The sequence below is a fragment of the Varanus komodoensis genome, unplaced genomic scaffold, assembly GCF_004798865.1.
Source record: "Varanus komodoensis strain SLA01 unplaced genomic scaffold, ASM479886v1 scaffold101, whole genome shotgun sequence".
Lineage (NCBI taxonomy): Eukaryota > Metazoa > Chordata > Lepidosauria > Squamata > Varanidae > Varanus > Varanus komodoensis.
In genome coordinates this window covers 179,810-193,177 of record NW_025335275.1, presented here as the reverse complement: position 1 = coordinate 193,177, position 13,368 = coordinate 179,810, and the positions used below count along the sequence as shown (strand labels likewise).

General features: G+C 47.0%; 1 protein-coding gene and 1 long non-coding RNA gene across 2 annotated transcripts; both read left to right on the top strand.

Annotated features, from left to right (window-relative positions):
• Window positions 1-215: 215 nt before the first annotated feature.
• Window positions 216-5,290, top strand: LOC123017773. Its single transcript, XR_006413665.1, has 3 exons — window positions 216-336; window positions 1,820-1,895; window positions 4,404-5,290. It is a non-coding gene; the product is annotated as an uncharacterized LOC123017773 (long non-coding RNA).
• A 3,540-nt stretch (window positions 5,291-8,830) lies between these two features.
• CDKN2D (cyclin dependent kinase inhibitor 2D) lies at window positions 8,831-12,060 on the top strand. The gene is made up of 3 exons (XM_044419278.1): window positions 8,831-9,178; window positions 9,601-9,761; window positions 10,667-12,060. The coding sequence occupies exons 2-3, from the start codon at window positions 9,615-9,617 to the stop codon at window positions 11,024-11,026; spliced, it is 507 nt and encodes a 168-aa protein (XP_044275213.1). The 5' UTR covers window positions 8,831-9,178; window positions 9,601-9,614; the 3' UTR covers window positions 11,027-12,060.
• Window positions 12,061-13,368: the final 1,308 nt, after the last annotated feature.

Below are 13,368 nucleotides of genomic sequence, written 5' to 3'. Positions count from 1 at the left end.
GAACCCCTCTCCACTGAAACTCCATAGAGCTTGAAGGAGCAAACATGAACAGGGTCCACAAAAAGGCTTCCAAAATTACAGTGAGTTTTCCTGCCTCTTTTCTGTGGCAGTGGAAGATCCTCCCTGCCTGTTAGTGCCAGGATATAGCAGCAGCTGGCCTCCATAACAGTGAACCAGAGACTATGCTCTCCCTTGCATTTGGTTCCGCAGGGTGGCAAGGAGTACTTGATGCGAGCCCACTTTGGGCTGCCCAGTGTTGAGAATGAGGAACTGGAGGGACGGCCACCTATCTTGGTCCGGTTTGAGATCCCCTACTTTACGGTCTCTGGAATTCAGGTGAGCTAGATTTGATTGGAGATGAAGATGTGGGAGTGATTGCACTGAGTGAGAATTGGCTTTACTGAGGGGGAGCAGAGCAAGACACACTTCAAACTGTGCCTGAATACACTGCTGGAAAGTGTTTTTGCACTTATTCAAGTTGTTCATAACAAATGGTAGGGGTGGGGGTAGGGGTAAGGGGTGGGGGTAGGGTTTCCACAGTTGCTTGCCACTGGTTGCTACATAAATATTGGCTGTATTCACACTTAATGACAAGCCATGGCAGAAGCGTGGTGAAACATAGTACCTTTGGTTACCATGATCACCACACAGAACTAACACTTTGTTCGAAGGCTTCCACATTTCCACATTGCTTCTTGTTATGTGTGAAGCTGGTTACAATGTTTTGCTATGGTTTTCCTGTTTCAGTCAGCAAGTTCAGTGGCAAGAGCGGCCGTGGCCTCTCCTGGCGCCATTTTTCACTGCCCTGTTGGCCCAGCAATGGCTGGACTGCTGATGGACAGGGCACTGATTGGCTGCCCCTGCCCTCCCTCACAGCATACACTCCCCATTGCCCGGCCACCCACACGTCTGCTGCATGGCCATGCCTGCCACACAGCTCATCTCCTAACTATCGTTATTTGTTTTTCGGCGCCAGGCAAAGACCTTTTTATTTAAGCAGCATTTTAAATGTTAATATTATTGAATTTTATTTGGCCAGGGCGGCTTATTTTATTCTACTGTATATATTTTAATTGTTATTGTTTTAATTTATTGTGTATTTTATTAGATGTTGTAAGCCGCCCCGAGGCTTCGGCAAGGGGCGGCATAGAAATGTTTAAATAAATAAATAAATAAATAAATATCTGCTGCCTGACCAAGCACTAAGATACCCGTCTTGCCTGCCTGCCATGGCTGCATGCAAGTTGCACTGTCTCTTCTTGTGTGAGGGGACAATGTGACTTTTTACACGAGGCCGCACCAGGGGGGCAAGGTGGGCATCTCAGCAGTCCAGTCAGACGGTGGCTAGGTGACAGTCCAGCCAGACATCAGAGCGCATGTGCCGGGAGGGAAGACAAGAAGCAGTGACTGCAGGGGCAGCCATGCTACTCTGAGCAGATGTGGCCTCCATGGAGTGGCAGACAAAACAAAGTGACAGCTGGCTAAGGGGAGCATGTGGGCCCTTGGCACAGATGCGGGCGATGCAGGCAGGAGCAGTATATACGTTGGGACTGGTTCCCCGCTGTGGGGTCTGATGGGATATATGTCACCATTTGGAGGGAAGATGGAGGCACACAGAAACTACTCCTGAGTAGGCACCTCATGAGTATGAGAACATAGGACACAAGGTAAGAAAGGTAAGTGTGCAATAACCATTCACATCATGTGTGACCAGCCCCGTTTAGTGCCTTACAATGCAAATAACTGGCTGCTGAAAGAAGGCTGGTGGGACTGTCTCCTTTGCTGTCATTTTCTCTCTTGTGGTTCCATTCCAATCCAGGTGCGATACATGAAGATCATTGAGAAGAGTGGTTACCAGGCTCTACCATGGGTTCGTTATATCACCCAGAGTGGGGGTAAGTTGTCAAGGCTTTGAGGAAGTTCAAATGGGGTGTGTGGCTACTGACTTTCTTTTTCAGCCTTAAAATTGGTACCTAACAGCCTCTATTGCGGCACCTAAGAGAAGTAAGCCAAGTTATGGAAAAATATATCCTTTGCTTCCCTGGAATGTATATGAATACAAGTGGTTGGGTAACCCATTCCACCGTCGCTTGGAGAAAAACTTGGAGATCTGAGAAGGTCCACTCAGAGATTTCCTTCCACAAAGTACACCTCCCACCCCAACACACACATGTGCTCACACAGAGGACTTCTGCAAAGGAAAGGGAAAGAAATGATAGGGCAATCCTGCAGTCTGGCTTCTCTAGAGCCAAAGTCAGTGAAGAAGTTCAAAATTGTGGCCAAAGTCCCTAGAACCAAGTGTTTAAGAAATGATACCCTGGCTCTGGCTGCTTGAGGGAGAAAGCTTGGCTGGAGTTGCTCCCACGTTTTACTTTGGGTTCAAGAGCCCTCAGGCTTTACTAGTATGTGTGCTTTCTCCTTATCTAGCCTTTCCCCTCATCATCTAGCGTGCCAATGTGATGCCATCCTGTTGCCCACACTTGCCTGAAGGGACCATGCAAAGGGTTCGTGGTTCCCATGGCCCATGCTTTCCCTTTTCTGCAATTAGGCCAGTGCACTTATTGCTTTGCCTTGGCCCCATAGAGACTGCTCCCTGTTTTCAAGTGTGCAGCCCCCTCCCATGCAGTTCAACTTGCATAATGCTCCCTGTTACACACCATTATGACTCAGCTTAGCTATGTCACTGGTATGCTATTCAGGCTGGCCTGAGACACTTGGCTACTTGAGCAAAGGGATAAGGTGACATTCTGCCTCTTGGCATACAGAAGCAAACTAGACTGGAAGCTGGATTTTATTTCAGCTGAACAGGCCCAAAATTGAGAGCAACAGGCTAGTTTAGTGGGTGTAAGACATGTTGCATAGCGCACATAGTTATGTTCCCAACAGAGGGGAATGGCTGGGGGATTGATGCCAGTCCTCAGCCCATGCTGCTCCAGGCAGTCACCTCGCTCTGCTAAACAGCCAGCCCTGTATGCTACTGCAGCCTTTCTCTTCTGGTCAAATTATTCTTCCTTTGGAGCAAACTGCTTGGTTCAGACTTAGGATGGACCCTAGTGGACCATTGTGCAGCAATAGCCAATGTAACCAAGTGGGCCCTGTGTTCAAGTCCCAGTGCACTGATGGATTCCTGTAACATAGTTTCAATCTCAGCCACTGCCTGTGTGAAATGGGAAGAATGAACTGGCTAGAACTGCTTTAAGGACTATTTATTTATTTATTTATTTATTTATTAAAACATTTCTATGCCGCCCCATCCACCGAAGCCTCGGGGCGGCTCACAACATGAAGTAAAATACAAAAATAACAATATAAAATAAGTAACAATATAAAATAAGTCACTGAAGTGCATTGCTGAGGTCCATATAAGAACAAAATGGTGGTCTAACTACCCCTTTCCAGCCAAGGACTTTGGACTTTTGAAGGTCTCCCATCTAGCTGAGTCTAGTATTCCATTTCCACATTCTTATTTTAAAATTAAATAAGAACTAGGAGAGTACTAGGAGCTGTATGATCCTTATGTAGCATTAAAAATCCCCATATCAAATCAGACTAAAGGTTCAAGCATTCTGTTTTTGGATGCAATGCTTAAGACACTGCTGTCCTAAACACAGAAGCTGTCATTCAGCTATCGTGGCTGGTAACATCCAAAAGCCTTGCCCTTCAGGAATCACGAATCAATTTCTTTAAGTTGTCAGAGCTGGAGGTCAGCATCAGCATGACCTCCAGTGCCAGTAAAACAAGGGTACAAAACTGAGGCACAATCAGAATTCCAGCGAGGCCCCTGTGATTCCCCAGTTGACCACACCCTTTCTTCAGTCACCCCAATGGCTTTTGCACATCTTCTGATTCTGAAAGGATGAAATTCCTCTCCAAAGGCTTAGCTACTAGCATGAAGAACTGTAAGCAAAAATATGCTGATATTTTGATATTTGGGCTCCACCCACAACTGGATTCAACTCTAAGAGCTTCCCAAAAATTGAGTACAATCTTCGGGGTGAAGGAAGTTCAAGACCCTACCTTTCAGAGATGCAATCCTTATTGTTCTTAAGCAAAGCTTGTTCTTTGATGTGCTTGACAATTCTAGCCTTAATAAAACTTCCCATCAATTTACTCAAGATAGATATGAGACTGGCAGGTGACTTGGATCTCCTCATCCTTGGAAACAACTTTTTTTTAAAATTTGGTGCATGACTGGCCACTCTCTAGCCTGCATTTAAAAGTCTTTAACTACATGCCAACTCTGTGTAGAAGATCATCCCGTTTCAGGAACAGATATTTTGGGGACAAGAGAGAACAATTCCAAAATTGTTCCTTCTCCCATTCTGCATATTCAGTTTTGTCCATTTGGATTTTCTGATCAAATGGCAACCCAGTCTTAACATATTGTATGGCTTTTGTTCCAGATTACCAACTCCGGACACAATAATCTTGCAGTCCAGCAGACTCAGACACCCTCAAGAATGAAGAAGTCTGGATGTCCATAACCATGAGAGCTGTAACCATGGCTCTCTGAAGCATATTGTATGCATGTATGTGTCATTCTTCTAAAATGCTCCTCCGTTCATTTCTCTGCCCATTTGCAGCATGATTTGGTAACAGTTCTTAGACTACTTTGTCCAGTACTTGAAGGAGAAATTGTGGCTCCATCTGAGGTAGTATTTGGATCTGAGGTAGTATTTGTACTGCTTTTCAGCCAGCAATGGCAGTAGCTCTGTTCCGATGACATGTCAAAATGTTATGTCTTGCCTTGTGGCTGAGGTTTCCAGGACCGGTCTCCAGAACCTCTCCCCTTTAGAGAATCCCACAGAAGAGGTGTGAGGAGCCTGTCTCCCTCCAGATGTTGTTGGACTGCATTTCCCATCAGTCCTGACCACTAGTCATGCTGGCTGGGGCTAAAAGGAGTTGGAATCCAGCAACATTTGGTGGGTAAAAAACAAGAGGGCACAACCAGTGGCATTTGCATGCTTTCAACATTTAATTTAGGAGTCTAAATTAGGGGTGGACAGGGAAATCAGTTCTGCCTCACTTGCACATGGCAAATAGGATTCAGTCTAACCTGAAAGGCAATCACAGTTCTCCACAGCTGCATGACTTCTTGTTGTGTGCTGCCTGGACTGGAGAATGGACTAGGGGAGCAGACAGAGCACAGCCCACAGATGCATGAAAGCTGGAACTAGTGGCCCTTTCCCCCTTGCTTATTTGTAATGTGAGAAGAGCAGGTGCTACCTCTTGTTGTAAAGATATGTCATTCTGCTGTTTTCCTTGTCCTTGGGCCATAGTGAGCTATACATGTAAGTGAAATAAATTGATTTCAGTGTGGCGACTATCCTGGTGTGTGCTGTTACTCCCATTCCCCTTTGTTATGCCCCCTCTTCCTTCCAGTTAAACCCTGTTCTGATCAGAGAACGAGCAGAGTTGCTTACTCTTGCCCCACCCCCACGGATCCTCCCTGGAGACACGTGGGTATGAATGCATTTGTTCCTGTCAAGAAACCTCTTTTAAAGGGAACAGAGTTTTGATGGGCAGCTGGTTCCATTTAAGGGTGGGGGGGACTTATATTTTTCCAGGCTTTCACAATATGTGGCCTACTGTCACAAATGTCTGCTGGCAAAAATTTCAAAATACTATTTTGAGAGAAGTGTACAAAATTCAGGAAGCTTGTTGTGCTCCCAAGAACACCCAAAGGACAACATGTGTCCATTTTGAAAATTAGGAGCTGCTTCCTTGTGGAACAATCTCAATTCTGGCCATATCTTGAGGGAGAGTAGTGCAAGGGAAAGCAGAAGCTGTTGCATGCAGTTGAGCAATCCAGACAATTTTGTACCCTGCATTCTCAAGGATAATTTTTTTCACACACATCCTTTGAGAATTGCTAGTAGGGAGTTACTGGTTCAACTTGACAACCCATTGTGGGTGACAAGCCATGATGGTTATAAGGTCCTTGAAACCTGGACTGATTTTCATAGGGTGGCTTGTTTGAGGGGAAATGACAGTGCATAACTTGTCTTACTTAGCTTCTATAGCCCAAAGACTCTTTGGGCCATTTACATCATTCTCCTGCTCTCAACCTTATTTCCATGGCAACAGCTCTGTGAGGTGGGTTGGGCTGAGAGTCTGTGACTGGCCCAAAGTCACCCAGTTGGCTCCATGGCTGAGAGGGACTAGAACCCAGAGGGACTAGAGTCCCAGTCCTGCATTCTTAACTGGCTCTCTTAATGGTTGTGTTCACAATGGGTTGCCACATTGTCTAAATTCAGGTGATCATGAGTACTAGGAACCAACGATTAACTCACTGGCAAGAGCAGCAAAAAGTGGCCCTTTAGGGTCAGTGACAGTAAATGGATGCTTCCCCCGACCCCAAATGATTCTTTTGGCTCACTACAGCTTTTATGACATGTAGATCTACTTTTCATTGCCATCAGGTAAGGATGTGCTATCAGGGATTCCTCGTTCCCCTGGCCAACTGGGTAAAACCCTGCCCAGAAATTCCCTTGTCCCTCAATCCCTAAAACAGTCACTGGAATAAGCACACGACATCCCAAGCTTGGAGAACAAATAAGTTTATTTAAAAGGATAAAATATAGAGGAGGAGGGTACTAAAACATACAGATTAAAAGGATAAAATAAGGTAAAATGTGGGAGGAGGAAAGGAAAGTTGGACAGCAGCAACAATACAGTTTATAGTCAACCAAGAAAACCTAACTACCAGGATCCTGTTGGCCCACGTGGAAAGAAAATAACAAAGCTAGTCCTAGTCTGAACTATACACATAAATTCTATCTGCAAGAGGCAAAGGATGCATAGGACTTCATAACATTTTTCAGCACAGAAAATCTGCAGCAGAATGGAACCTCCCAAAGGCTCTCTTTTCCAGGGATTTAAATCATCCCCCCTCTGTAGCCTGGGTCAGCTGACCGACCCATAGGGTGATGGCCCATCTCCTAGTCCTTGGGGCCAGCCATTTACTCCAGGTGGCTGTTGTTAGGCAGTCATTGCTGTTTTCTCCAGTGTCCATGAGGTCATAATTTCTGATAACTCCCAAAAATACTTCACAAAGGGAGGAGAATAACTTCCAAAAGTCTTGGGCAACAGATTCCTGCTAAGCTGGCACCTGGATTTACAACATTTTACCAGTTACAGTATTAACCCTTCCCTTTTTCTTGGGAGCCCAAGAGCGGGTTCACATTACGGGCCTCTGTACATAATTAAATTAAAAAATAGTAATAATCTAGGAGACTCCTGCGAGTCCCTTGGACCGCAAGGCGATCCAACCGGTCAGTCCTAGAGATCAACTCTGACTGCTCTTTAGAAGGCCAGATACTGAAGGTGAAACTCAAATACTTTGGTCACCTAATGAGAAGGAAGGACTCCCTGGAGAAGAGCCTAATGCTGGGAACAATAGATGGCAAAAGAAGGGGATGGCAGAGAATGAGATGGCTAGATGGAGTCACTGAAGCAGTTGGTGTGAGCTTAAGTGGACTCTGGGGGATGGTGGAGGACAGGAAGGCCTGGAGGAATGTTGTCCATGGGGTCGTGATGGGTCAGACACGACTTTGCGACTAACAACAACAGTCAAAGGGAACGCAGAATCTGGATTATTATTTAGTAAAAACATTTATATCCAGTCCATCACTGGGGTCTCAGGAAAGATTATCCAAGTCCAAATCAAAAACTTTCAATGCTATGACACTTTTGCTCTCAATTATAATACTTTTGAAAATAATGCACTTCACAGCTAATTCAGCCATATGCAGACAGCATCTTATGCTGATGTGGAGGTGTAGTCTATAACTCTTCCCAGCAAATTCCTCCAAGGGAGACAGAAAACAAAGGTCATGGTTGAGGGCAGCCATCTCCAAGATGGTGCCCTCCAGAGGTGTTGGGACTACAACTTCCATCATTTCCAGCCAGCATCCAGGTTTGGGAAGGACTCGTTGAGTGACAGAGAACAGAGTTTGGTTCCTAAAAGAATATTGGTAACCCCGTTGTAGCTCTAGTAGCCTGGAGTTCTTGGGGAGCAAATACATCACAGGACAGGTGTTTGGCTCACTTATATTATGGTCCTCTTTAGGAACTACTGTAATCCACCCAGGGAGCTTCAGCTGTCCCACGGTATAGAAGTTAAATAAACAAATGTGTTCAAAAGCAGAAATATCTGCTTTTGTTTGTAAATAGCAAGCAAGGCGGCCGGAGAACCTGAGACTACAAGCAGACCCTTCGATCCTGGCAAACGCCCGTTACCCGAGTTGGTCATAATGGGTTCAACGACTTAATGAGTTCCTCCATAGGACTGACTTTTTAAAAAAGCGTGCCTCGGGCCGGGATGAGCACTCACGTATCGCTCCAGGACAGACGAGGATAGTGACTTTCAGAAAGTCAGTCGATCTGTCCCCCTCAAGAAAGACGCCACCGCCGCGCCTCTCCTTCCAGTCCCTTCTCCTCCCAGGTCGCGACCTCTTACTCGCCCTTGCCTGGTGGGGAGGGGAGGAACACGAGTGAGTCTCTTCCCGCCCGAACCTGCGTTTGAATCGCTGAGACCCGCCTCGTATGCCGTACCTAGACGACCAATGAGGAGGCGGAAGAAGCCGGCTCCTACCCGGAGCTGGCCTCCCATTGGCCATGCCTGGGGAAGAGGGTGGGGTGGACGGAGCTAAACAGGTTACAATGTATCCAACTCGAAAGCGCAGATGAAAATAAAAAAACAACAAACAGCGCCCCGGCACGTGGGGGCGGGGCCAGCGGAAGGCTGCCACTCCGGTTAAGCGAGAGTGCGGTGGGTGGGGCGGGCTGGCGCTGTCTTTGCCGGCTGTTCGGACCGAAGGACAGGCAGATCGGTAGGCGGCCTGCCGCCGCCCTCATCGGCTTTCCTGAGCTCAGTAGCAGCCCCGCCCCGAACGAGGCGAGCCCCCAACGGCACCGCCCTTGCCTTCTCTTGGCATTCCATCAGCATCTACATCGAGCTGTCCGGCGGCTGCTCCTTGACCGCGACTCTGAGCCGGGCGAGCCCCGCCCCGGCAGCAGAGGCGACCCGAGCGAGCAAGAGCAATTGCGCTGCGAGAGGCGGCGGCGGCGGCGGCGGCGGCCGCGAACGAGACGCCTGTTGGTTCGTCGGCCGGCCGGCCGGCCGCTATCCCACTTGACAAGTGTTGGGAGAAGAGTCTGTGCTCCCGGGGTGGAGGTAAGCATTGAAGAGGGAGCTCCTCGCTTAAAGGAAGACCGCCGTCACCATCACATCGGGCAGAGGAGTGAGGCTCACTTCATGCCGGCCGGCCGGCATACTCACAAGCAACGATTGGCGAAGTCGCGGATGATTAGATTAAAAGGGGGGGTCTGGGCGTGTGCAGAATGCTTCCCTGCACCATTAAGCTAGAGAGGAGGATCAGCAGGAGGTCTAAGTTTGGGCTGTCACGTATAGATGGGAGAGGGAGGCGGGTCCTTCTCTGGTAGACGTCGGTTTTGTCCCGGTTGACTCTTAGCCGCCCCACTCTCCTTCAGGACAGCCATCTGAGTGGGATGGTGTAATTGATGTCCCGTAACAACAGGGGGTTGGACTCGATGGCCTTCAGGGCCCTTTCCAGCTCTGCTATTCTATGATTCTAGGTGTCGGCGCGGGCATGCTGCCGGGCAACGCCGAGATCCGCGCCGGCGACCAGCTAACCGGGGCTGCCGCCCGGGGAGACATTGCCGAGGTGCGGCGCCTCCTGCACGAGGAGTTGGTGCATCCCGACTCGCACAACCGCTTCGGCAAGACCGCGCTGCAGGTAGGCAGCCCGCGGATATCTCCTGGCCAAAGAGAAAACACAGTCTCGCCTCTCTCGGCCGAATCCCGAAGGCGAGAGCCTGCCTGCTGTTTCTGTCCGCTGCCTCTTTCCCGGCGCTCAGATTCCCAACCCGTGTTAGGTCAGAGGCCTGGTCTCAGATATGAGGCATCATGTCAACTAGGATAATCTCTGAATGCCTGCCGTGCAGTCCGTGTAGATTAGGGGACATGAGACTTAGACCAGCTTGGGCGGGATTAGACAGCAGTACTCCTTTGGCCACCCCATCCTAACAGACAGCTCTCCTTGCTCCGAACTTGCAGGATGTTTGGCTTCAAACATCTTGGTCACCTTGCACTTGGAGCAGTGGATCTCCTCATTTACATTCTTTCTTCTGACTCATATTTTCATCTATGCAGGGAAATTTCACCCAAGACAAATATAAAAAACTGCTTTTTGTAAGCAGCATGCAGGCATAGATCATACAGGCTGCCCCTCTTTCCTGCTGGGGCCATGTCAAGTAGGGTCACACAAGGGGCACAGAATGAGTTGATTAGTATGGGGGGAAAGGAGAGGCAAAACTTGCATTGTAAGTCAAGCAGCCCCATCAGTTCAGGCCTCATTTGAGCTGCTTATACCACCTTTCCCCAGCCTGGTGTCCACCAGATGCCTGGGACAGGAACTTCTATGATTTCCAACACATCTAGAGGTCCATGCTGGTTGGGAATGATGGGAATTGCAGTTAGAAAATGTGTTGTTCTGACTAGAGTCTATGAATATGGTATCTGCTGGATTGTAGCCTTTTCTGCTTCCCCTTCTGACCGGAAAATGGATTTCAGTGTTATCTGCCTACCCTACTGTAGACATCCCCTTCCTCATCACTCTTTGACCCTTTTGTCTTCCCCTAGGTAATGATGTTTGGTAACATCTTTGTGGCTCAGGAGCTGCTGAAGCAAGGTGCTAATCCTAACATCCAAGATGAATCAGGCACAGTGCCTGCCCACGATGCTGCCCGCACAGGCTTCCTTGACACCCTGAAAATCTTGGTGGATCATGGCGCTGATGTCAACATCCCAGATGCCTCTGGCTCTCTGCCCCTCCATGTTGCTATTTGGGAAGGCCACAGTGATGTGGTCTGCTTCTTGGCACCTCAATCAAAGTTGCAGCACCAGGACTCTGAGGGGCGGACACCATTGGAGCTCGCACAACAGCTGGGGCTTTCAGACATCCAGAGCATCCTGGAACAGCACCTCTCTGTCCCAGCTTAGCCTAAGGGGGGCATCTTGCCCAGGCTAAAAGGGAGCAGGAGCAGCACTGAGGCAGCTCCTTTCTGTATATTTCACCCCCACCCTCATTCCCAGAGATTTTCCCTTTCTTGCCAGGGCCCTGGAACAAAGGCAGCTCCTCCTGCCCTACCTCAGAGTGTGAGTTGAATTAATTTTGCTGTTGTTTCTATTTATATGTATTTTATGAATTCTCTTCTTTGCTTCTGCTCTCCAGTTTTTCCTAACCTTGGCAGTTTCTTGGGAGCCAGAAGGCCCTTGTGGTGGAGGACTCATGCATATATCCTCCTTGACTCTGCTTCATCTTAAACAGAGAATGGTGTACTTAAACACTCCACTGGCATAAGCATCTCCTTAGGAGAATGTGGGAAAATCTCACATTGCTGGCTGGGACCTTCTCACCCCTTCCTTCTGGCACAAAGAATCCCAGCCCTCTTCAGGAACACTTGGTGTTTTGCTATGAGGAATCCCTCTGCACCTTGTTCCATTCCACATTTCCTATGGAAGATTATATTACAATTCTCCAATGGATTTTACTCTGTGTACAGGTAGGGATGTCAAGGTGCGTGGGCTGGTTACTGTACCTGGCATTGGGGGCTAGGCAGATTTGCTGTGACATAATTGTACATTTGTGGATTGAATTGTTGGCTATGCTTTCCTTGTGGAGCATGGGATGCAAGATCTGTAACCTCTTATGCACAGGATACTGTTTCTACTAGGATCCACATCAAGCCTTCTTCTAGGATTGATGAGGATCTTATGATCTTTAAGCCATTTCCACTGTGGCCTTTTGGTAGTTAAGACTCCTGCTGTTCATATATGCATTCAAACACTGCTTAGTCTGTTATCTTTGACTAAAATGTTTTAAGATTTGTTCTGGCAGCTTATTCCCTTTAATGAATTTGTGGGTCTGAGCTGTGTATAGTAGATTTTAAAGGAGAAATTTATTCTATTTATTGTGATTTGTGAGGGTTTGTTTTACAGAATGATTAATTTAATTATTAAAAACATTACATATATTTCTCTCTTTTTGACTTGTGATTCTGGGGGATTCTTCTTAAGGGGAATCCTTCCCTTTGCTTTCAGAGGACAAAGTCCTATTCCCCTGAAGAAGAATGGGGGTATAATTATGATTGTGGCACTATAGTTGAACACATTTTATTAAAATGTTGAACCTTAACAGCATATAAGACAGAAGCCACAAAAGACATGTTGGGAACTGTGAATCATCGCTGTGAATCACCTATAAGTGGAAGAGGCTTGCATCACACCCAGGCTTGCACTTAATTACAGGGCTTCTCTAGATTTTCACACTGCTAAACATGTGCATGCACCATGCTTTTTAACACAGGAACTGTCTCCAGCACTGTGGGACTAGCATCCACCTTGGAAGGATTCAAAGAAGTAATTTGTGGAAGTCCAAGCCACTTAAAGATTAAAAGCATGTACAATGGCATGTGCTGCTACAATAATACTTTGTCCCTTAACAGGACTTAGCAAGGTTTTATAGGATCTTCTTTATAGGCTCTTCAGATGTACTGCTTAAATTTGAATCTCTTGCATCCTCTGAGAAGGCCAAGGCAGCTTTTTGAAGGGGTTGCATTTTCTTTCTTTCCAGCAACCTTCTGTGAGGAGGTTCACCTGAAAGAGAGTGGTCAGAAAATGGGCTTCATGGCTGAGCCAGGACTTGGAGTGTGTGAAGCTTCCATACCACAACTTGTCTCACCTTCCTTTTTCCAAAAGAAAAACACTGGCTGGCTAACAAAATACATATGAAAATACAAATTTGTTCCAGTAGGCTTTGCTCCCTATTGCCTTCTGCTAGCTGCAGACTGGCTAAGCCTCGAAGGCCAATAATAATAATAATAATAATAATAATAATAATAATAATAATAATAATAATGCAATTATTATTAATTGCATTTGTATACCACCCCAATAGCCCAGAGGGCTCTCTGGGTGGTTTACAGACATTAAAACCCCAAATGCAATATCTGGTGCACTGGTGAGAGCAGAACCATTGAAAAGAGTAATTTATACAGACTTTCTTTAACAAGGAGTGCAATCCATAGGATAGTGCTTTGAGGGGGTTTTTTCCCCATAACTACTGCATTTTGACTGTTGTCTCATTGATTCTGAGAACAGACTCTTTCCATCAATAGCAAATTTAAGTCAGTTCCATTCACTATAAATTACTGTCTTGAATCATTCCACCTGCCTAGAGCAGCCTTTCCCAACCTTGTGCCCTCTGGGCATGTTTGGATTGCAACAACCAGAATTCCACTCGATGGTCTTGCTGGATGAGAATTCTGGGAGTTGTGATCCAA

Bases quoted from the DNA above. Each gene is read 5' to 3' on its own strand.
- CDKN2D (XM_044419278.1), top strand. From the start codon at position 9,615: ATGCTGCCGGGCAACGCCGAGATCCGCGCCGGCGACCAGCTAACCGGG. The intron at 9,762-10,666 runs GTAGGCAGCCCG...GTCTTCCCCTAG, and splicing joins TCGGCAAGACCGCGCTGCAG to GTAATGATGTTTGGTAACAT.